The sequence below is a fragment of the Macrosteles quadrilineatus genome, unplaced genomic scaffold, assembly GCF_028750875.1.
Source record: "Macrosteles quadrilineatus isolate MER2022 unplaced genomic scaffold, UCM_ALF_1.0 Scaffold_9__3_contigs__length_116548681, whole genome shotgun sequence".
In the NCBI taxonomy this organism is placed as follows: Eukaryota; Metazoa; Arthropoda; class Insecta; order Hemiptera; family Cicadellidae; genus Macrosteles; species Macrosteles quadrilineatus.
In genome coordinates, this window is record NW_026542602.1 from 113270052 (window position 1) to 113293059 (window position 23008).

At 34.9% G+C, this 23008-nt stretch overlaps 1 protein-coding gene across 1 annotated transcript; it reads left to right on the forward strand.

Moving 5' to 3' along the window:
• The first annotated feature begins 12424 nt into the window (after positions 1-12424).
• LOC129002958 (glutamate-rich WD repeat-containing protein 1-like) lies at positions 12425-22165 on the forward strand. The gene is made up of 8 exons (XM_054431096.1): positions 12425-12706; positions 15434-15567; positions 18091-18225; positions 18466-18688; positions 19113-19287; positions 19815-19980; positions 20297-20464; positions 22010-22165. Exons 1-8 carry the CDS (start codon positions 12517-12519, stop codon positions 22145-22147), a joined length of 1329 nt encoding a protein of 442 aa, XP_054287071.1. The 5' UTR covers positions 12425-12516; the 3' UTR covers positions 22148-22165.
• Positions 22166-23008: the final 843 nt, after the last annotated feature.

Below are 23008 nucleotides of genomic sequence, written 5' to 3' on the forward strand. Positions count from 1 at the left end.
TTAAATACAGCATATTATGATAAATAATAATTTAGATTATTTCTATAATTAATATGGCTAACAACCTAATACCTCAGCCTGAAACAAGCAAATATAATTGAAGACATCAAATTCAACAAATTTTGTTTAGCTGAAACAAGTTACCTTATTCCAAATTAAGGCCAAATTAAACAAAATATAAATCTCTAGTGGCAATCCGAACAATTATTGCAACCAAAAAAAATATTTTTTAAGTAAGAAGTAAAATCCATATAGCTACATAGCATTGAAAGTCAAATGACAATAAAGGTGTTTATTTTATACTAAGCTATCAACAATTAAATATAACACACCTTCACAGTATTAACAAACCTAAATATCCATTAAAATTTATATTATTATAATAGGAAATAAATCTGACTAATTCAAAGAAATAATTTAGTACAAATCCAGCCGGTAAATGGAAATTCGCTTAGTCTGCAGGTTTGAAATGAAATGAAATGAAATGAAAAATGATTTATTTAGTCAGGCAAAGTTAGGGCCACATGGCCCTCTCTTACACTTAACCTGTTTATACAAATCTAAACATACAAATAAACAAAACTATGTACAATACAAATAAAATACTATAATCTATTTACAATATTTAATGTAAAAATACAATATTTACAATATTTAATGCAGGTTTGCTGCAGCGGGGGCATTTTTCATATATCAAACATTCGAAAAAAATATCAAACATGTTTAAAACCTTTAAATATATCGTTATAAGAAAATACCAGACGTCAAAGAGAATTAAGAACTCTCAAACGACAGCGAGTTATATTATAAATAAAGTATAAATTTACTTCTATTTGGAGTTTTAAAAGGTTGACACAATTCTGGGGAAACTATTTGTGGCAGCGAAGCAAAGCCGAACACGATTCCCAAACAAGAGTATCAAGTGAACAAAACGTTTGTTTAGGGGTTGTTGAAGGTTAGGGGGTGGTGGGAGGGGGTCAAATACCCAGGTATGGAGGGGGGAACCATGGCAACAGTGGCAACCCCTTACCAACCCTACTGGAGCTTCACAAGAAGTTATTTTCGTCGCGCCCACACCTGATTTGCATAATGATCTTGTGTTTCTCTATTCACAAAGGATTTATGCAACTCCCGAAGCGTAATTATCACACTTTGCCACACAATTGCCATTACTATTTAAGTTACTGTACTTTTAAAAATACATTTATGGATATTTTTATTTTTAGCGAATTTACCAGGGAACGATATGTTTGGTAAGGCATTGACGATATCTAAAGGTCAGTATTAGAGGAGCAAAATGCCAGGGTTTGGATCGTCCCCTTGTAACAAGTCCTTTGACGTAAAATCAAAACAAAATATATATTAATTTTGTCACAAATTATGAACAAAATGTACAATGTGTGTTTTTGCATTATTCAAAGCTGATGCAATAAAATGAATTTTAGATGGTTGGTATGAAAAGATGAAAACAGTTATTCGTCAATCATTCGAGAATTTGACCCAAATGTAAAGATGCAAAATAATAAAACTCATCTAGAGACTATATTTTCTTATGGCAATAATGTAAATATTTAATATGAATTTGCAATTTAATTTGTTGGTTCTGTGTATTTATTTTTTATCTTAGGTTTGTCTAAGCCGTTGCAATTTTTAAGGAGTGTTTAGGGAACGGTCCAAACCCTGGTTTTGTTTAGAATTAAAACTGTCGCCTTGTTTTCTGAAGGTCACTGGTTCGATTCCAAGAAGGGTTGTTACTGGGTTAGTTTTTTTTTAGTTTTTTTTACTGTTTTTGTAGATGTGGGCAGTTTTGCCCTTAGTACATCAGGATCAAACTAGTAGCCTTTTATTCTATAGAGGGATTAAAGTGTATTCTAATAGCTTCTGTAATTAATAACCTTGCCTGAATATCGAAGTATGCAAAAGAAGGTATTGTTCCAATCTATTATTTTTTTATTATCAAAAGCAACAACAGTTTCAGTCTGTGTATGTGTTCAAAAGTATAATTAGTTAGTTAGTGAGTAAGCAAGAATATTTTTGAAATAAAGATTGTTAAAGGATTTTTAATAATTAAATTTAAATCCAAACCTTTAATAAACATTAATAATAAACGTGTTCTCAATAAATAACTATATTTAACGATCAGTGTTCTTCGACAATGACAAAAAGTTTAATCTCAAACGAAGACCTTTCAAACTGTTTCGCAATATTGCAAAAGTTTCCCCGAAACAGTTTCGTGCAACTAAAATGGACGTTGAAGTCTAAAAATAACTTTCAATTTCGATCGAGAATGAAATGTCAGTCAGCGGTCTGTGATGTAGGGCACTGACCTCACCCTGATGTCTATTGACAGTTGTTTTCTCAGTTTCAACCAATGTGCTATTTATATCGCAGATTCACCGTCATTTTCATTTGTTATGATAACGTCGAGTGACAAGTTTCACTTGTCTCACGTTGTACCAGAATACAACTTGTTGAGAAATTGGTGTTATATTGTAGAGAAAGATTGTTGTCTCGTTTCGGGTGTTTGACATGTGGTAGTTTTGAAAGCAAATCTTATATATTAAAACACTTCGTTTTTCTATTCCGACTACGTTTGGCTCCTCTGCCCGACCGATTTTCATGATTGAGGTCACAAATTGAAGGTATGCACGCACAGATTAAACATCAAGCATCGGCATATATTTATGTATAATCCCACTCGGCATATACGTAAACGAAATTTTCTCCCCATGTATTTCTTATGGAAGTTAAATTTGTGTTTTCTTTCCCGAGTTCGTTTGGCTCTTCTACCGGACCGATTTTCATGATTGAGGTCTCAAATTGAAGGTATGCACGCACAGATTTGCCATCAAGCATCGGCATATATGTATCTATAATCCCACTCGGTGTATACGTTAACGAAATTCGCTCCCATGTATTTCTTATGGGAATTACATTTGGTTTCTCTTTTCCGAGTTCGTTTGGCTCTTCTACCCGACCGATTTTCATGATTGAGGTCTCGAATTAAAGTTATGCACGCACAGATTTTCCATCAAGAATCGGCATGTATTTGTCTATAATCCCACTCGGCTTACACGTTAACGAAATTTTCTCCCCATGTATTTCTAATGTGAGTTTAATTTGGGGTTTTTTCCGAGTTCGTTTGGCTCTTCTACCCAACCGATTTTTATGATTGAGGTCTCAAATTGAAGGTATGCACGCCAAGTTTTCTCATAAAGCATCGGCAAATATTTACCTACTGTATTACTCGACCAAAACACGTATTTTGATTTATTTTCTGATTCTTACTTCAATTTAAGATGTACCTTCACCAGTTATAATTTTATAGTCCTATATATTTTAGTCTAAGAACCTTTAGTAAAATACTAGCTTTCATCTAAGCTATTATTTATTCAAATCGTACGAGTTTCAAGCAAACGCAAGGTGAAATACCAATATTAAATTATTTTTCATAAGGTATATGATTAAAAATTAATAGCTCCAGTATTGGTAATGTTTTCTATATGTTTCTGTTTGAAAAAAAAATGATTAATTCTCGGATATTATATTTGTTTTAACGCTGAAGAGCAGCACGGGTCCTATAGACTCAAAATAATCAGTAAATTATAGGCTTTAATTTGAGCTATCGATCGTTTGAATCAGTTAAGCTCAAGATGCTGTAATACTCAATCAAAAATCATAAATTTGATTATTTATCAGATATTGTATTTGTTTTAAAGCTGCAGAGCAGCATGGGTCCTCTATCTAGTATGTTTTAAACGTGAGGTAACCTGCTCAACCTGCTACGAATTCTATAGTGTCATTCACCGACTACACAGGCGTACAATTTGGTTTCGCCCCTCTACGACTTCTTTCATGACAGCAGTGGTCGCCTGAAGACTACTGTCCTCACGTTGGTGCCCAATTTAACATAAGTGTTTAAGTGAGTGTTGAGTGAGAGTTTTCATACATGTGCTTTTCCCCACTCCTCTGTCTTAATCACATTCGTATATCGGGTGCATTCTGAGTTTGTGTATTTATAATTCTTTCAAATGTAATCTCTCAATTCTGTCATACTAATGTAGATTCACATCATTGTTGCTGTAAATTGTCAATTTTCATCTTTCTTTGTCATTAATATTGTTACTGTTTCATTTCACAAATACAATGGTTCTAGTTATAAATCAATCAATGTCTTGTTCTTGTTTCTGATTGGCCGTTGTTGTTGTTCAAATTTCGTTCTGAATTGTATAAAACTAGTCATTGTCACTGTTATTGTACAGGGTGAGTCAGTGAAACGGGCTATTTTCTTATAACGTTAGTGAGTAGAGGGGAAGAAGGAAAGGGGCCGAGTAAGTTACCCTGCGTTCCCAACCTCTGGAAGTTTAGTTGCCATACAACTTTAGCTTTGGATCGGACCACAGGGAGGTTTTACCGTCAAGGCAAAAACAGTGAAAGTTCTGCGCGTACACCACATCGGGCATTGCACATTAATTTTGGTCTGCCCCCTCAAGTCCCATCGAGACATGCAATTCAAGGCTGAAACTTGGAAGAAACGGGACAAACCACAAAAAGAAGAGGTGGGAGTACCAGAACTGTGCGGACACCCAAAACATTTGAATCAGTTAAACGATTGCCAGAAGTCCCTGTGGATCTGGCCAACGGCTTAGCAAAGCACTTGGACTTTCCGCGCCAACAGTGAGGCGAATTTTGCATTAAGATCTTAACATGCATCCGTACAAAATTCAGGCTGTGCAAGCCTAGAATATGGGTGATTTTTGATCTTGCATTATTTTTTGTGAGCATATGCTTAAGCAATACATGCAAGATGGCCCAGAGCCTATGGATGAGCGATGAGGCTCATTTCCACTTAACGGGATGACAATAAGCAAATTTTTGATATTGGTTGGTCCACAAGCACTCTAATAAAGCTACGGTTTGGTGTGCCGTTTCTTCCCTTGACATGAAATGGGGATATTGCTTGGCCCCCTTGATCCTCTGACTTCAGCTCCTGCTTTTTTGTGGCTTGACTAAAAGTTTAAGGAGTTGACTCTGATATTATTTTCAAGACTTGATGCTTGTTTTGTTGGTTCAACACAAACTTCCACTCATTTACTACGTTTTTTAATGAATAAATCAATCTTATGATGTTTGACCTTTTTTTAATACTTACCGAAAAATGGCCCGTTTCACTGACTCACCCTTTTTGTATTTCAAACTTTATTATTATTGATTTTTACATATTACAAACTAGCTGTGTACCCGTTCTACGCACGGGGATCTTATAGTAGTCAGTTGAATGTGACAAAAATCACACACTGTTGGATTTTTGGACATTTGTAATTTTATTTCTTAAGTAGGTAGGCCATGTATTCTATGGAAAAGTACCGGTATCAATGATCGTCGTCGAAAAGGTTGTTATGAATAAATAGGTAGGCGTACGTACCCAAGAGATGGGCTATGGGCCTATTGGCTGTATGGTCCGGCGGTTGCATCACACGGTGATTAGAAACAAAAAGTGACACATTGGAAAAGCGAGTTTAGCATCATCCGTAAACCTTTGTTACAATCACCCACTGCAGTTGTGATTTTTTTACTTTACACTTTACACAATCGCCATTGAAGCGCCGTCAATGAGTGGAAACCTTGTTTGTAAGCTATTGGCGACGATCATTAAGTGTCCCAGCCCTATACAACACTGATTCTAAGGTATTTTTTCTGGTTACCAAAACTCAAGAACAATTTTATACAAAAAGAATTTCTGTTTCCTGACCTGGATGATGCCTAGTTATTTAATTTCATTTACGGTTACACTATAATATTACACTTGCGATTAATTAAATACGTTTTGTAAGAAAAACGTTTTTAATCTCACTTGGTTGGGATTTGCTTTCAAAACGTGATCGGAAATGGTTGCGGTATTTGTAAACAACATTTGTTAACATATCACTGACAGCTAGAAAAAATAATCTTGATCCCAACAGCTGTTCGTTATTTCATAGATGATTTTGTGATAAAAATTGTACGAAAATTTGACAAAAATCGCACAAAACTTTTTGAACGTCCGTAATTTTATTTGCAAAGTAGTGAGGCCATATTTTAATTGTTATAGACACTCTCGCCAATCCAGTGAATACATTAAAATGACTTGAATCTTGATAGGTACTCTCGTTTTCATGGAGAAGATTGCGTAAAATGCCATCTTGAGTGTTACAGACGGACAGACAGACAGACAGAAATAGAGATAATACTTGTTTCTGCTTCTTTAATGTATAAAACGTAAAAATAACCTAAAAGTATATAATTCTGAGCAATGTACAGACAAAACTCCAATTTTATTTATATAGATAGAAGAAGAAGATATCTACCATGTTAAGCGTGTTTTTTTGTAAATTCAAATTGACGTTTGCCGTTTGTATGAATAAATGAACCGGTTACTTTCACTTAGGACTATAAATTACATCACTCTCGACTCTATGTAAATCAGCTATTGCTTAGCTTGTAATTTCTCTTAAAAATATATAATTTATAATAGGTACTAATTTATTAGTTTATAACTAATTTAAGTGGTGGCAATGAGTGCTCTAGTTATATTGTCTATACTGTAATTACTTTACGAGTAAATCACAACAGTAGACTAATGTGGTAGTTTAGAGTATGTTTCACAACAAAGCAAGAGCATTAAAGTATAACTGTATGTTACATGTTATCTAAATTAAAAATGATAATGCTTATACCTTAGGTTGGTGGGAGATTTTAGTATTTTAGTATCTAGATTGAAAAATAAATTGAGAGGTAAGTTTTTAGAAAATTAAAACATGGAACGTTTGGTATGGAAGTGATTTAGGAATCAAAACTAGAAGTACATCCGGTTTGAATAAACTTCGTCAGAATGCTCGATGTTTTTCTTCGCAGTTGGTTTGCAGGGTAAATGTAGCGTATTGAAAGTAGCCAGCGTGGGACTAGATAGGTGATACAGAGTTCTACCTTATATTTACGTAAGGTAATTGATTAATGGCTGGTGCGAAACTGGGGTAATTCATTTGAAGATCTGACTAACATTCAACCTGTAAATTACTTTACATAATGTTGGATTTAACTCTGACCTACATTTATTCTGGCGTTTCGTTTACATGGTGATACGTGACTTTACTTGTTGTCAGACCTTTTGGTTTGTCATTATCAATTAAATCTAGTTTGGATTGTGTTTTATTTTGTACAACGCCAACACAACGAAGAGCTAGGGTGATATTTTACGGAGAAGATATCCAAATCCAAAGGAAGTAAAATGAATGACTTGATAGCTTTGTAACTGACTAAAACCACCTGGTAATTTTATGGAGGACCATTTGTAAATACAACTTAAAGAACAAGGACAGCTGGGTCCAGTCTCCAGTACCAAACCATAAAACAGCTGATTATTCACAGAGTCGAACCTGACACCTAACTACAAAACGAACGCTAAATCCGCTCAGCTCAGCAATTACGTTTGTGGTTACAATTTCTTTAAGTGGCAAAGAGATATTATTTTTACCACATTGGATGTGACTCTTCCTTGTTCTTGTTTATAGGTAGACTAGCTGTACCCGCGGGCTTTGCCCCGCTTAACTTCATAAGTATTCGCATGGTTCAATCACGTCCTGGTTGAAGTTCGTTCGCTACGCTCACTCACCTTCAGGTTGGAAATCGTTCGCTGCGCTCACTTGTTTTCAGGTTAGCTCGTTCGCTACGCTTACTCGCCTCCAGGTTGATATTCGTTCGCTACGCTCACTCACCTTTTGGTTGCAAATTAGCTGTTGTCATAAATTTAAAAAAGTCATCCCTTTATTGTTTATAATACGGTACTTTTATAAAGGTTTTTATGTTTTAATATTTGACATTGGAGAATTTAAACGTTGTTAAATGCACAGGTGTGCTGCGATTGGGGTTTAATACATTTAGACTTATTTAAAAGTAAAATAGTTTTCTGTGCTGCAATCTGTAGAAACACTGTGGCACTATTTCAAATCATGACTAATGCTAATACAGAATGTTGTGATTATTCAAACCTACAAAACAGTTGGTGAAAGTAAACATATGCTTTTAAATTATATTTATTTGTAAACATTGTAGATCAAAAAGTCTGACATTGGCCCACTTAAAACCCTCTGGGGCAGAGCCTTTTTGACGGATCTGCACCAAACTTCACTCGAACCATCCTTGAAAGATGCTTAATAATGCCTGAAAGTTTCATTACAATCTGTCGAGCGGTTTTGGAGTCCATAACGTATATACACACACACATACATACATACATAAATAGTTCCTCTTTTATAGATATAGATAAAATAGATGTTACCATCTATTTCATATGTAGCCTTACAATTTCTTTGAGTCATTGGAATCAACAATTTCCATTTTATAAACAGAAAAATGCTAAAGGGTTTCTTAATACTTTGTGGCAATTTCTTTGGTTATAAAATCTCGCTATAAACCAAAGAGTTTTCAAAGAGATGTTCTTAAAAATTGGATATTAGTTTCACCACAACTCTGATGAAAAGCATACATATTTTTTCTTACAGCAGGATAAAAACCATCTGTATGCTATCATACGAATGATGTCTATGAGTTGTGCCTTTTTATACATCGTACATTTAATTTAGTCCCTATACGAGAATCATTGAACTAACAGAACAGGTAACAGAACAATATAAGACATTTAATTAATTAATTAAAACTTAATGTCATAACATTAACCGTCATTTAACAACATTGAGCAGAAGAGTTACAGATTACAAAACCACATTTTTTATATTTTAGATCAAGTAACACTAATAAAACATTCTATCAATGAAACATGGAATATAACAAGAGTCCCTAGCCAGGGTATGCGAAACAAGTTTGTGCGCTACAAATCCTATTTTTTAAACCCCAAATGGATTACCTGGTGGCAGGAGGGTGAGAGGGTTGCGGGAGGGGAAGTTCAATTCAAGTACGTCATTGTTTCCATGACGTCAACTTCCTCCCCTTCCACGCCACCGACATCTCTGCCCTTCACCCCTCTTAAAGGTAAGGCTAACGTCCTGAATGTTTACTTGTTTGTACACTTGTTGTCGAAGATGAAAATATAATCCTAGATTACATCAATTATGCACAAATCAATTTTTTCTTGTTAGCTAAAAGAATTACGTATGCAATGAATTAGGAGACAATCATTTCCCAAGCTATATACTATGTATTTAATGTAATGGCATAGATTAAACATACGTATGCTTAATCTATGGTAATGGTTAATGTTGTTGGCTAAAATAAATTTCCCAAAATGTAGCATATACTCTCAAATGTTTCCCAAATATATTCCCCAAAATATATACTTTGTATTTAATGCAATGTTTAATGTTGTAGGCGACTTGTGAAAGCAGTATAGCAAGACTATATCATTGATTGTTCTTGCGTAGTTAATGCACAATTAAATCCTGAAGTTGATTTTTCAGTGGTAAAACGTATTAAATGTCACAGAACTTACACATTCAGTGAATTTCAAGTGTTATGGTACCTTTACCTGATATAATTTTCAACACTCGATCAGACAACCATGTTACAACTATCGGTCTACTACACTGTAGCGGTCTGGCATCCGTTGATAAGAGCATGATCACATTCTAAAATAGGCAATGTATGACCATTCCTGCACCACAAAAATGTTCTGGAAATATAGATCCCGACAAATTAATGATGAGAAAAATAAATAATAAAGGAGCCCCGAAAGCCAAAGTTAATGAAATCGCCAAAATCCTGAATGCAGTGAAGGCAGAAATCTTTATTCGCTTTGTTCAGGTCAGAAGACAAAATATTGAATCAAGTTTGTCGTTTGTAAATTTGTTTCTTGAGCTATAATCATGCTCCTTTGTGTCAGTTATATTGAATGCCATTGAATACAATCATAGACTGAAGAAACAAAAGTACCTTTTTGTTTCCTTGGTCTATGGTTGCGGATTAAAATTAGCTTCATTTAGGTCTATGTTTACAAGGAAATAAAATAGGACTTTATATGGTTCTTACAGATGCATTTGCAAGATTAATAGTTAGATTTAATAGAATTTTGCTTATTTTGTTTATTTCATACTTAGGTAGTATAACATTTCAATAAAAACCAGCAGACCATTGACCACCACTTACTACCACTGACCATTTTACCACTGACTATTGAAGGTATTACCCTCCCTGCAACAACAATTCTAAGTAATAATTTAAATTAGTGTTGTTTTAAATCTGAGTACAATATTTTATTGAAAATTAGGGATGGACGGGTCTCGAAATTTCGGGAAGTTTTAAATCTCGTTCTACGAGACGAGATTCTATTTTGGTCGAGATTTTTTTCGAGACGAGATCTAACAAAAATTAACTTAAAAGCTTTAAAAATATTTTTAAATCTTTTTTGAAAAAATCTAAAAAATTTAATTTTTTTAAATTTTAAATTGAAAAAATTTAAAAAAAACTCCTGCAGAAAGTCAATGCAATACCCGCAATACAGGAATGTGCTGATGTTGCGTTTCCTTTGCGAAGGCGTTTTTATTTAATTATTAATATATAATAGGTTACGTACCTTGGTCCGTCTTCAGTCTTATTTTAGTCTATGGATGACTAGTTTCGGGTACAAAGACTCATTGTTGTGAAGACGGACCAAGGTACGTAGCCTATTATATATTCGAATATCAGTCTTGGTGGCAAAGATGTTTAAATTAATTATTAATTATTTACATGGAAATATTGCTTCAGTTGTTTTATAATTTTTTTTACATAGCAAATGATGAGAAGTTTTGTTGTGTAAGCAGTGTGAGACATGTTTTACTACTGTAAACATAGCCAAAATAAGCCTCTTCAAAATCATTCTAAAAATAACAGAAGACTGAAAAATTGTTATTTGATCACATAACTATATAGTAATACTGTTGTTTTTGACTTATAAACTTTATATTTTTCAAAGTTGAACTAAACTAACTGATATATCCATGTTTCCTATTCCGAAGAGTTATTTTTAATAAGTTAGGCCTTATTAATATTTTTTATACTGATGCTTTTATTAATGTGTTTTTTAATAAAAGGGTTTAAATATTTTTGTCTATATTTTTTTTATTTAACCAGTCTCAAGTCTGTCATAAATCAGTTGGTATTTAGAAATTAAAAAAATCAGGTTACGTGCATTTCCCGTTATGTATGAGAAGTCAAATCAAATCAAATCAAAATAGCATTTATTCCGCCAAAATATTTACAAATTACATCATGTTAGTACCATACAGAAATGTTTACAATATTGTTTGGTATTTTAATAATATAAAATTTAATATAAACATAAACATATAAAAAAGCTTTTTAAATTAGCGAAATATCTTCCACAAAGAAGGAATACCTCTGTGTGTGAAAGAGAGTCGTATTGTATATATTTATAATTTAATTTTTTTATAAATACGGGAAGGTAAATCCCGTTTCGATCTCGTTTCAAAATGTTATGAGGAATAAAATATCCTGTCTCGTTTCGTCTCGAACTAAAAATCAAATCTCGTCCATCCCTATTGAAAATCCAACTCGGTAAACTGGAATCCGCTTGGTCTGCAGGTTTCCTGTGGTGGGATTATGTTAACGCCGGTTACTGAATTAAAATTAGATTAGTATGGGTTTTAAAAATGTTTCTATTGATTGAGGGTAAATTGTGTGATAATTTTTGTTACGATATAGTAAATCGTTGTTTTGGTAATGCAGTGCATTGTTGTCTAGTTATTGTTGTTATTATTACTGAAATGCAACAGTTTGAAGGAAAAAAAAATATTCTGTAACTGGATACTGTTTTGTGTTGCCTTCAAATTTTTAATATAATATAGATAGATAGAGTTATATATGTGTCCGTGAACACGATAACTCGAGGAATTTATGTCCCATTTTTATGAAATTTGGTTTAAAGGTGTAAGGAGGAATACACTTGAATGAGTTCGCGAACCAGCATAAAGTAGCTATTTATTACCATAGGTGGCACGGTAAGACCTAGTCCCAGGACCGATTTACTTTTTAATTTGGATGTCCCCAGAAGCCAGACCCACTATTTGTTAAAATTTAATTTTCAATATATATAAAATGAAAATCGTAGTGATTAGGGCTACGATTTTGATATAAAAATTTCCCATGTAGCGAATAAACTATTACCGTAGGACTCATGGTAAGACGTTCTGTGGTCGTAATAACTATGTTTAGGACAAAAACGTGTAAATGAAACATGTAAAATATAAACTTCAAATACTGTATAAAGTGTTTCCAAAACCTAAAAGAGAACAACAAGTTACATGTTTCAAAATAAGTCAGCGCACCAGAAGCATAAACTTAAATGAAAAATACAACAAACAAGCGTGGCCAGCAGGCTGCAGAGCAGAAGGCTTTTGTCTTTGTCTGTTTGTCATAACATAACCATAACAAAATTTCGAGGTTAGGTTACGCCGTGTAGTTGTATAGGTTAGTTATTTTGTAATATCATTGACATTATTATTTGCCTTACCAATTATATTTACAATGGACATAGAGAATGAAGAAGTCAACGACGAAGAGATGAAAGAAGACGTACAAAACAATGAAAATGATGACAACTCAAAAGTTGAAAAGATACCAAGGAAAGTATATCTCCCGGGACAACCCTTAGCCCCTGATGAAGAACTGGTGTGCGATCCATCAGCCTATATAATGCTCCATGAATATAATACGGGTAGGTAATTCAATATTTCTCCCCATTCCATAGCCATTTATCATAACACTTTCAAAAACAGTATGTAGGCCTACCTTGAATAGGTTTTAGATGTAGGCTAATTCCTATAAGTTGCTACACATTAATTGTCATCAGGAACTTACTGTATTTTTTTCATTTAAAACCTAGGCTGGCTGCACTTTACTTGACGTCCTACACTCATTCGATATATCGTTTGGTTAGTTAGGTAAGGTTCCTAACCTAACTAACCAAACGATATATCAAATGAAAATATCGAATCGAACAAACAATCGAATGAGTGTAGGACGTCAAGTAAAGTGCAGCCCCTAGGCTAACCCCTAAATTATGTTTTTACAATTACCCTAGTCTGAGTTTTTTTTTAATCTTCTGGGCCTTTGATAACTTAAAAAACACTGTATAGGTTCTACTAGGCCTACATAGGCTACTACACTAGTAGTACGCTTATTCTGCACATAACGGGATAAGTGAACGTGGGCGCAACAATGGTATTCCACCAAGCACATATCCTACTTACCGGTGTCACTGGTGAACACAATGTTATTTGTATGGGCAAATAAACCAAATCTCAGTCAACAACAATCCTAACTTCTCGTCCATTAATTAACCAAACTCATTGGTAATATACGTAATGGATTTCCAAAAGTTATCGATAGGAGGTAAATCCATCGTTCCTGTACATAACGTCTTTTGATTAAATGAAGCCTATTTCCTTATTTGTTGTGACGCCTATAATAAACAAAACTAAGCCAAACTGAACTAATTTCACTTAACCTAATTGCCACAGCACGGTGTAAAAGAGTCTTCTTAAAAATATTGTATGGCTTATAATGATGATATATAACACATACTGACGATAGTGCTATAATATCACCTAAAAATTATCAAAGATCCAATATATGTTTATCTAACTAATGAATCTAAATGCCATAAACGGTTCCCACACTGCTTGCCTTTACCACTTCCATTGCCACTACCTACGTGGAACTGTTTCCCTCCCCTCCCTCAGAATTTTAGTATTGCATGTACATTAATCTATCTGCCACAAACTGTTCCCACACTCAGAACTTCTCGCCTTTACCACTTCCTTCCCCACTTCCCACGACGAGAACCTGTTTTCCTCCCTTCCCATAGCCTTTTAGTAGGCTATTGCAGATGCATTTAATCTAACTGCCACCAACGGTTCCCACACTAATAATGTAAAAAGCTGCTTAGTTCTAAATATATACATATATATTTGTAATGTAAAGGTGAATTTTAATACTGAACAAGAACTGTAGGCTATATAACTGACTAATATTGTGAAATTCAATTTATTAACGAACCGAAGGGGACAGTGAATAAGGCTGCGCTGGTAAAAGCGACCAGAATACACAGTAGTACCCTAGTTGTTGTCGCACATAAAAATTATACTGGATCTAGCAGGCATGGATGCTCAATCAGTGTCTTGCAGGCTACTTTGAGTCTAGCAACAGTTTGTCGGACAAAATGTTAAGCATTGTTTTAAATTGTAATGTGCACACCATGGAAACAGTCGAGGGACAGTCTCCCAACTGTTGTTCCCCGACCCAATTTGCCAGAGACAGCTCAGCAACTCAATTGGGACCACGGGACTCTTGCTCCAGGCTTGGTATCCATTGAAACAAGTATAGACGCGCACACAAACGACTAGTGTAGCTCAGTTTCAGTCTTTTCCCCGGGGGAACTGTGACTTTGTGTTATGCCCTCTTGATTAATTATTGTGTAAAGCATGTTTGGAAAAATTAAATTTTAAGTATGAGTGTGCATGTTGAGGATGTTGAACAAAATAAATTGATGAAGTTGTGAAGAGGCCACCTTAATAGTTTAACGCATTGAAAGACTATTCTGATAGGTATTAGTATATTCCTAATTTAAAGAAGTTGTGAGAAAAGGTGTCCTTGGCTGTTATAAAAGATTGTAACAATCTAATCCTCTTCTTTTTTTTCTCCTGCGAAACTTCAATAACAGATTACCGGTATATACTATTGTAAGTTAGTATCTAGCTTGGCTCAAAGTCACCTGTGTGCGCCTGACCTTTATTTAAATGTCAAACTAGTACCTAGCTTACATTGTTATTCTAGGTATATTGGAAATGCTTCTGGTTCTGAAAATCCTTCAACTCATTCGAGGTCTCCAAGGATTAAGTTATGTAGGCCAAAAATATAAACCAGCTAAGCTACCATATTAATTGTTTAAACCTTGTTTTAAGTTATAGCAGTTAGACAGGGCTGCTTTGATGCTGAGAATAATTATAGATGTCGTGAAATCTATGGATAAGTTTAAGTTATTGGATTTACTAAAGACATTGCAGTGGCAACTTATATCAACATTCTTTATTATTGTTTATATTGTTATAAAGGCTATTTACTATTAGTTTTTTTTTTCATTATATTATCATCGTATTCAATAATTCTTGTTGAATAAATTAAGCTACTCATATTGCGTCTTTTCTTGTTAAAATTTTTATTGATATTCGTACTTTACATATACGTATCTATTATTATCTATATCATCTATGTACTACTGCATTTACCATAATTTATATTTTTTTTCATTCTCTCAATCTAGGAATTGTATCTAGCCTACTTGAACTGTTGAAAAAAGGATTTTTTTTAAATATTTAGCTTCTTTATATTCCAACATCATAAAAATACTGAGTCTTATTCAAATAAACTGTTTTTATTGCAGGATCTCCTTGCCTAAGTTTTGACATTATAAAGGATTGTTTCGGCAACAAACGAGAGGACTACCCGTTGACTGCTCACATTGTTGCTGGGACCCAGGCAGATCGTCCAAATAACAACAGTGTTATTGTGACTAAGGTAACAGAGTATGGTACCTAAGTGAATTGGAATCCTCTCTGTGCTGAACTAGTTCCTAGTGATATTATCCTAGTAATTGTCCCACCCTCTTCTAGATTGTGGAAAACAATAGTCAGCCACAAATATTTACAAATCAAGTGTTTCAATAAATTGCCACCAGAGATCAGAAAAATCAAAATCCAACCATTTAAATAAAAACTGTCAAGCTAGTTTATAAATATAGCATTTTATTCTCATGATGAATTTATTTAATATTCATTTTTACCTTATATTTATGAGCTTTTATCCAGTGATACTTTGGTGTTTAATTGTAATTTATTTATTATTGTTAATTTTCACTGTTTAAATATTGATTTTTGTTGCTAATTGTTGTTTGTGATGTTTTATTCAGTTTTTTTTTTTTTTTTTTTTTTTTTTTAGCCTAACAAGTACATTGTAGGCCCTACTCTTTCCTTCTATATTGCATACTAGCTGTACCCGCAGGCTTTGCCCCGTTTAACTTCATAAGTGAGCTCGTTCGTATGGCTCAATCACGTTCTGGTTGAAGTTTGTTCGCTACGCTCACTCACCTTTTGGTTGCAATTTAGCTGTTGTCATAAATAAAAAAAAAAATAATAGTGCTGCACCCTGTTGGTAATCCTTGTAACTTTAATGCTATTGAACATCATAGAACAGAACTAACTTGTTTAATTGAAACAGCTGTTAAGATTCATTAAATCCATTTAAATATGAGTACTCGTAAGGTTAACATGGGAAACTCCAGAGCCACTGGGGGGGGAGCCCGAGAGTCCGATCAGAATAAAAACAGCTTAGTTTTCCTATTTAATGCCTATATAATCAGTGTACCAAATTTCAGCCTCCTAGGTAAATGGGAAGTAATATAATTACTAATTAAATTAGTGATGAGTGAGTGAGTCAGTGAGGGCTTTGCCTTTTTGTATATATATAGACTGGCTGTACCCGCGGGCTTTGCCCCGTTTAACTTCACAAGTGAGCTCGTTCGCATGGCTCAATCACGTCCTGGTTGAAGTTCGTTTGCTACGCTCACTCACCTTTAGGTTGGAGCTCATTCGCACCACTCACTTGCCTTCAGGTTAGCTCGTTCGCTACGCTAACTCGCTTCCAGGTTGAAGTTCGTTCGCTAAGCTCACTCACCTTTTGGTTGAAAATTGTCTGTAGTCATAAATTTAAAAAAATAATAGTGCTGCACCCTGTTGGTAATCCTTGTAACTTTATTGCTATTGAACATCATAGAACAGAACCAACTTGTTTAATTGAAACAGGTGTTAAGAAATTACTTTTAAATATGAAAAATCATAAGGTTAACATGGGAAACTCCAGAGCCACTGGGGCGGAGCCCGAAAGCCCGATCAGAATAAAAACTTAGTTTTCCTATTTAATGCCCAAAGAATCGGTGTACCGAATTTCAACCTCCTAGGTAAATGGGAAGTGGGAGAATTAGTGATGAGTGAGTGAGTCAGTCAGTGAGGGCTTTGCCTTTTATATATTTAGAAGATTACCTTATTCCTTGTGTTCTTTGACATCTATAGCAATGTAATGTTGACAAATTACAACAAATGGAATTTTATTCTAATAACTCAACCTTTCTAATAATTAGGCCTACTTTTTTTAGTATGATAATTTTTTTTTTTTTTTTTTTTTTGCATCACTCACCTTATTGAAATCACGAGAACGTAGTCCTTGTCATGTCACAATCATACACAGTTCATTGCACATAAAAATATACAAAAATAAAAATAAAACTAAATTTAAAATATCAGACAAAAGTTCTGATGATATTTGATATCTGATGATATATGATATTTTAAATTTAGTTTTATTTTTATTTTTGTATATTTTTATGTGCAATGAACTGTGAATGATTGTGACATGACAAGGACTACGTTCTCGTGATTTCAATAAGGTGAGTGATGCCCAACAAAAAAAAAATTATCATACTGAAGTATTGACCTCACCTAATATACCATGTCGTTTAGGAATACTTTTTTTTTGCTAAAATAAATATGCAAGCCTAAATGACTTACTTCTTTTGATCCAAATTGGGCAGGTATAGGGCTACAACAAATTCTCCTCCATAGACAATTTCGAGCAATTTGCTTCATATGAACTTGACTTAGTTTTTGCCTTCTCTCTCGACTGATCTCCACGTTGTTTTTGGCCCTCTTCTTTTCCTGCTTCTTTGATGGTTAGAGAACAGAGCTTGGCTAATGTTATTAGGCCAATAGCCTTTTCTCAACATGAAGCCTATTCACTTGATATTTTCTCTGTTTTATTGTTGTTTAAACACGGCCACTTCTGCTCTCCTCCACAACTCTTGGAATCTCAATCCATTGGATATTGTACATTCTTTAGGGACTTTTCTAAAGAGTCATGTGAAGGGTTTTACATGCAGAGTATCAAATTATCTGCATATTTATTTTTGTATTTATAGATAGGTTATTTTTTAAATCTTTAATTGTTAAAATTGGTGTTTTTTCTCTAAAACGTTATACTTTTTTGTAGCTTTCCAATATGCACAAGATACAAGATGAAGAATCAGATTCAGATAGTGATGAAGATGATGAAGAAGATGCAGCTCTAAAACCAAAAATGGAATCCATCTTAATAAAACACCACGGTAGTGTCAACAGGATTAGGGTAAGATTTTTTTCAAACATGTTTGTGACAAATACCATACAATTTTTTTTACCCCTATGAATATAAAGGTTTGTAGGTACGTAACTTAAGTGGCAATGAAAAATGATTTGTCATAAATTCCAATTGTGAACCAATTTCCAGTTAGTAGTCTAGTAACATAATTCTACCAATTATTCTGTTATGGCGTTATCAGCAACAAGAAATCAGATAATACGAGTAATTTGATGTTTGTTTACACAGGTGACTCAGAATGGGGACGTGGTGTTGTGTGGAGTATGGTCGGAGCAAGGTAAAGTGACTCTGTTAGATCTCAAGCCTCAGTTGGTATCCCTGGAGGACCCGATAGAAGCTGCGGCTCGGAGGAAGACCGGTGGTCGAGTGGGTGAACCAATCAGGCCGTTGTTTGTGTTCACAGGACATCAGTCTGAGGGCTACGGCATAGCCTGGTGTCCTACTCAACCTGGCAAGTATATATGTGTAAGGTGTAAATGTGATTGCCCTTGAGTGGTACAGTACTAATTTTGTTAATGGCTGCAATAGAAACAAATTTGCATCAATCTCCCAGTATCCTTGGATTGGTCTTGTAGTTGAGACCACCTTGATCATGTTTTCAGACAATTTGTAAAAACCCATTTGTTAATATTGTTTTGCAAAGAAAAAATACATCTTTTATTATCGATTAATTTAATAAAAAAGCTAATGTACAGAAAACACTTTCTTTTCTAGAACATTTGGGCTCGGCAGAGCTAGATTCTTCCAAAATAAGTTAGATTAACTAGGCCGCCTAAAAATTGCTGTTTTGGTAAGAGTAACTGAAATATTGAAAGAGTCAAAAGAGCTATAATTAGTAGGCCAACTGGTTTCTGTTAATGATGAGCATATTGTAGGTGTGCTAGCCACTGGAGACTGTCGTCGCAACATTCATGTGTGGAAGCCAGCAGACAACGGGGCCAGCTGGAGTGTGGACCAGCGACCACTTGTCGGACACTCTGCCTCTGTCGAGGACCTGTGCTGGTCTCCTAACGAGCCTTACGTGCTCGCCTCCTGCTCTGTTGACAAGACGTGAGTAGGATAGCAGTCTCTTTTAGCTTTGGAGAGTGCGTGGCTTGAATCTGTTACTTAAGGCCAGAAGTTTCAAGCTCAAACCACCACATCAATCAAGCTAACTACGTATTTCAAATATTTTTTATTTAATGATTAATTTTGTCTAGTTTTACAGTGACACAGCGTTTTCCTCTCTGATGTGCGCAAGTGCCATTGTATGACAGGACAATGTACCATTTACTTTTGAAGCTAATATCGGGCAAATTATTGTCATTAACTTTGAATATTGAAGTTTACATCCTATACATATGAATCAGCTGTAGCTAGTTATTCTTAACTAACCAGCAAATAAAGCTGTAGAAAAATGTGTTACTCACTTACCATTAATCTAGAAAAATGCTTTAATTTGCTTCAAAGTAATAGGCCTAATTGATATGTATTGTAAATTTGAAGAAGATGAACAAATTGAACTAATCACTTTGAATTAGTACATCATTATAAGTTGTCTTCTGACTTTTCTTTTATCACTTGTCGTTGGGTGTCAGGATACGTATCTGGGACACACGGGAAGCTCCGACCAAGGCTTGTAAGCTGACGGTGGAGGCACACACCAGTGATGTCAATGTCATCAGCTGGAATGAGAAGGAGCCACTGATAGCCTCCGGGGGCGATGACGGCTTTCTACACATCTGGGACTTGAGAAACTTTCAGGTAAATAAATATGGTCCCGACTGGTGTGCTTTGGCATTTCACCCAAGTACAATGTTTAGGAAATATTTCTAGTATTCAAGTATGTAGTTTCTAGCCTTCAGAAAGCTACTGACTTTGCTGGACAAGCTCATAACTACTTTGCAAGAACGTTGATTGTACCAACATTACTAGTTCATTAGTGTATGTTCAGTGCCAATGCGGTCTAAGGTATTGCCTCCCTTACCATCGTATGTTGGAAAAGGGTCCCATTCCTGTCTAGGTTGGGTTTGGGGAGCTCACCTTAAATAACGAGTTTACCAATGTGGTTCTGTCACAGACCGGGAGCGCTGTGGCCAGCTTGAAGCATCACTCAGCACCTATCACTACAGTAGAGTGGCAGCCATGTGAGAGTTCCGTTTTAGCAGCTGGTGGAGAGGACGACCAGATATCACTGTGGGACTTGGCTGTGGAGCGAGATGATACTGACACCGACACAGAAATCAAGGTTAGTCGTGTAATACTCTGCAGTTAATGTCTCCAACTACATAGGATCTCAATTTCCATTTGTATTTTTCATGATTGTGTGTTAAATTTTGCATGCCATATACATATTAATATTCGTCGAAGCTTAAAAAGAATTTTTGTGAGGAAATAACAGACTTACCCAGATGGGAAAGAGCCCCCCCTGGCATAAGAAAAAGCATTTTTAGCGAATTTCCCATATAGGGAATAAGCTATTACCGTAGTACTCATGGTAAGACCTGGACGCGGGACCGATTTTTTTTTTCGTTTTGAGGTCCCTAGAGGCCAAAAACACCATCCGTTCAAATTCATATATATATATATATATGTGTCCGTCAGCACGATAACTCGAGCAAAAATGATCCGATTTTGATGAAATTTGGTACAAACGTGTAAACCTACATTTATTCGAACGAGTTCGCAATCCAGCATGATCGGACCATGGGAACGGGTGTTTACGGGGGGTTTTATGGGGTAAAAATAGGTTTTTCCCATTTTTGACCCAAAAAACACAAAATTTAGCAATTTATTTCCAAACCATTTTTTAGAGCTTAAAAAAACAAATAATTTAGTATATTGAAGCGTTATTATGCGCCTAATGGTTACGGAGAAAATTCCAAAAAATTGTAAATTTAAAATTCCCATGTTATTCTTATGGAGAATGAGTAAACTGTTGTAGTTTGCTTGTTTATGAACATATTTTGATCAAATTTGGAAAATGTTTTTATTTCTTACTAACTATTAACATTTTACAAAAAAAAAACAGTTTTACCCTCCCTGATGCAGCAAACCTAAGTACTTGTTAAACTAATTCTATTTAAATCGGGAATAAATGCTATATTTTTAAGTAGACAGTTCAGTGTAAATCCAATCAGTCAAATGGAAATTCGCTTAGTCTGCAGGTTTGCTGTGGCGGGGGTATCTTCCTTTGTTTACAGTGTAGTTTTAAGATGCTTGTGCTATTTTGGTGAACCCACAAAAATCATACCTGTAATATAAAACCTATACCCTAGTGTTCTTTGTTACATTCTCTGTTCATAAAATAGTATATTATGTTACTAGTCCTGAAAATAAGTGTTTACCGGACAAGTGTGGCCGTTCCCGTGCGAGACGAAGTCAAGTACGGGATTACCATACGAGTCCGGTACACACATTTTGAACGAGTTACGTACGATAGTTTACGCCATACTACTAAATCTGTACAAATCCTTATATATTACCACCAACTAAAGGACTAAAAATCACTAGTCATAGCCTCTAAGAGAGGTTATGTTTCTGTTTATAACCACTCATTGCCACCCAAATATAGTATAATCAGCTCATTGGTGTCCGGTAAAACTCATTACAGTAGTACGCAATGAAACCCCATTCGATTAAGCTGGCGGCAAACAGCTGTTTTCTGGACTAAATCCTTGTGTGGGAAGTTCGTCAAAATAGTGTAGTGTGGTAAACATATTTTTAGGTAACTGTAGGAAAACGTTTCCACCTTTTGGCTTAGAAATTGTTTTATTAACTTGATGTCCTCTAGGATTTGCCGCCTCAGCTGATGTTTATTCACCAAGGTCAGACAGAGGTCAAGGAGCTCCATTGGCATCCTCAGCAGCTCGGTGTCATCATCAGTACTGCCAACAGTGGCTTCAACGTCTTCCGTACTATCAGTGTATAATAAAATGATTCTTTTCAACATCTTGTCTGTTAATTTCTTCCAGACCGTATAATATATATACAATAATATTACATTTGGCTACTCTTTGATGCAGCTAAGTTGTAGAAATGTGTAATGATCGTTGGTATACAGTAGATGTAGTGTCCAGTTAACAAATTCAATACCTATTGATTGGCTCAGTGGTGTAACAGAAGAGCTCGCAATGCGGAGGCGACCCAGGGGCCCGTGAAATGGCGAGCTGAAACCGGCGAGCAGAGAGGCCAGTGAGACAATTGGGGCCGAAAATTTGGAGTTCATTCTTATTGAAATGTCATTGCAAAGAGCATGAAGTTGTACAGGAAACTTTTTTAGAGAAATAATAATTAGAGAGTGAGGCCCTGGGGCCCTTTAAAGTTTTGTATTTCTCCATAAGATTAACATGGGAAACATTGTTATGAAACTCCAGCTGTTGTCAGAAATTAAAAGTGAGAAGGAGAACATATGTTAATTGTAAACAGTCAATAAGTTTGCTAATTTAACAGTTTGCTACAAACATTTACTGACTTGGTTTAATATTTGAATTTGGGTTGGCGTGAATATTACAATATAAAAAAGCGAGGAAGACTATGGTCAATAAAAGTGCAATATTGTATGCATACTCAAATTTTCCTGGTAACATTTTACAGTTTAAGTTTGTTTATGCCTTAAAAAATAAATTGATTAGAACACCTATTCGGATTGTTCTGAAAGAATGGCCTCAGCGATTGTGTTTCTTTCAGTCTCAATATTCAAAGATGCATGGTTGTATAATAGAATTTCAATACATGAGGAGCTTCTAGTGGCAATAGTATATTTCATCACTAAAGTGACTTTAAAAAAAAC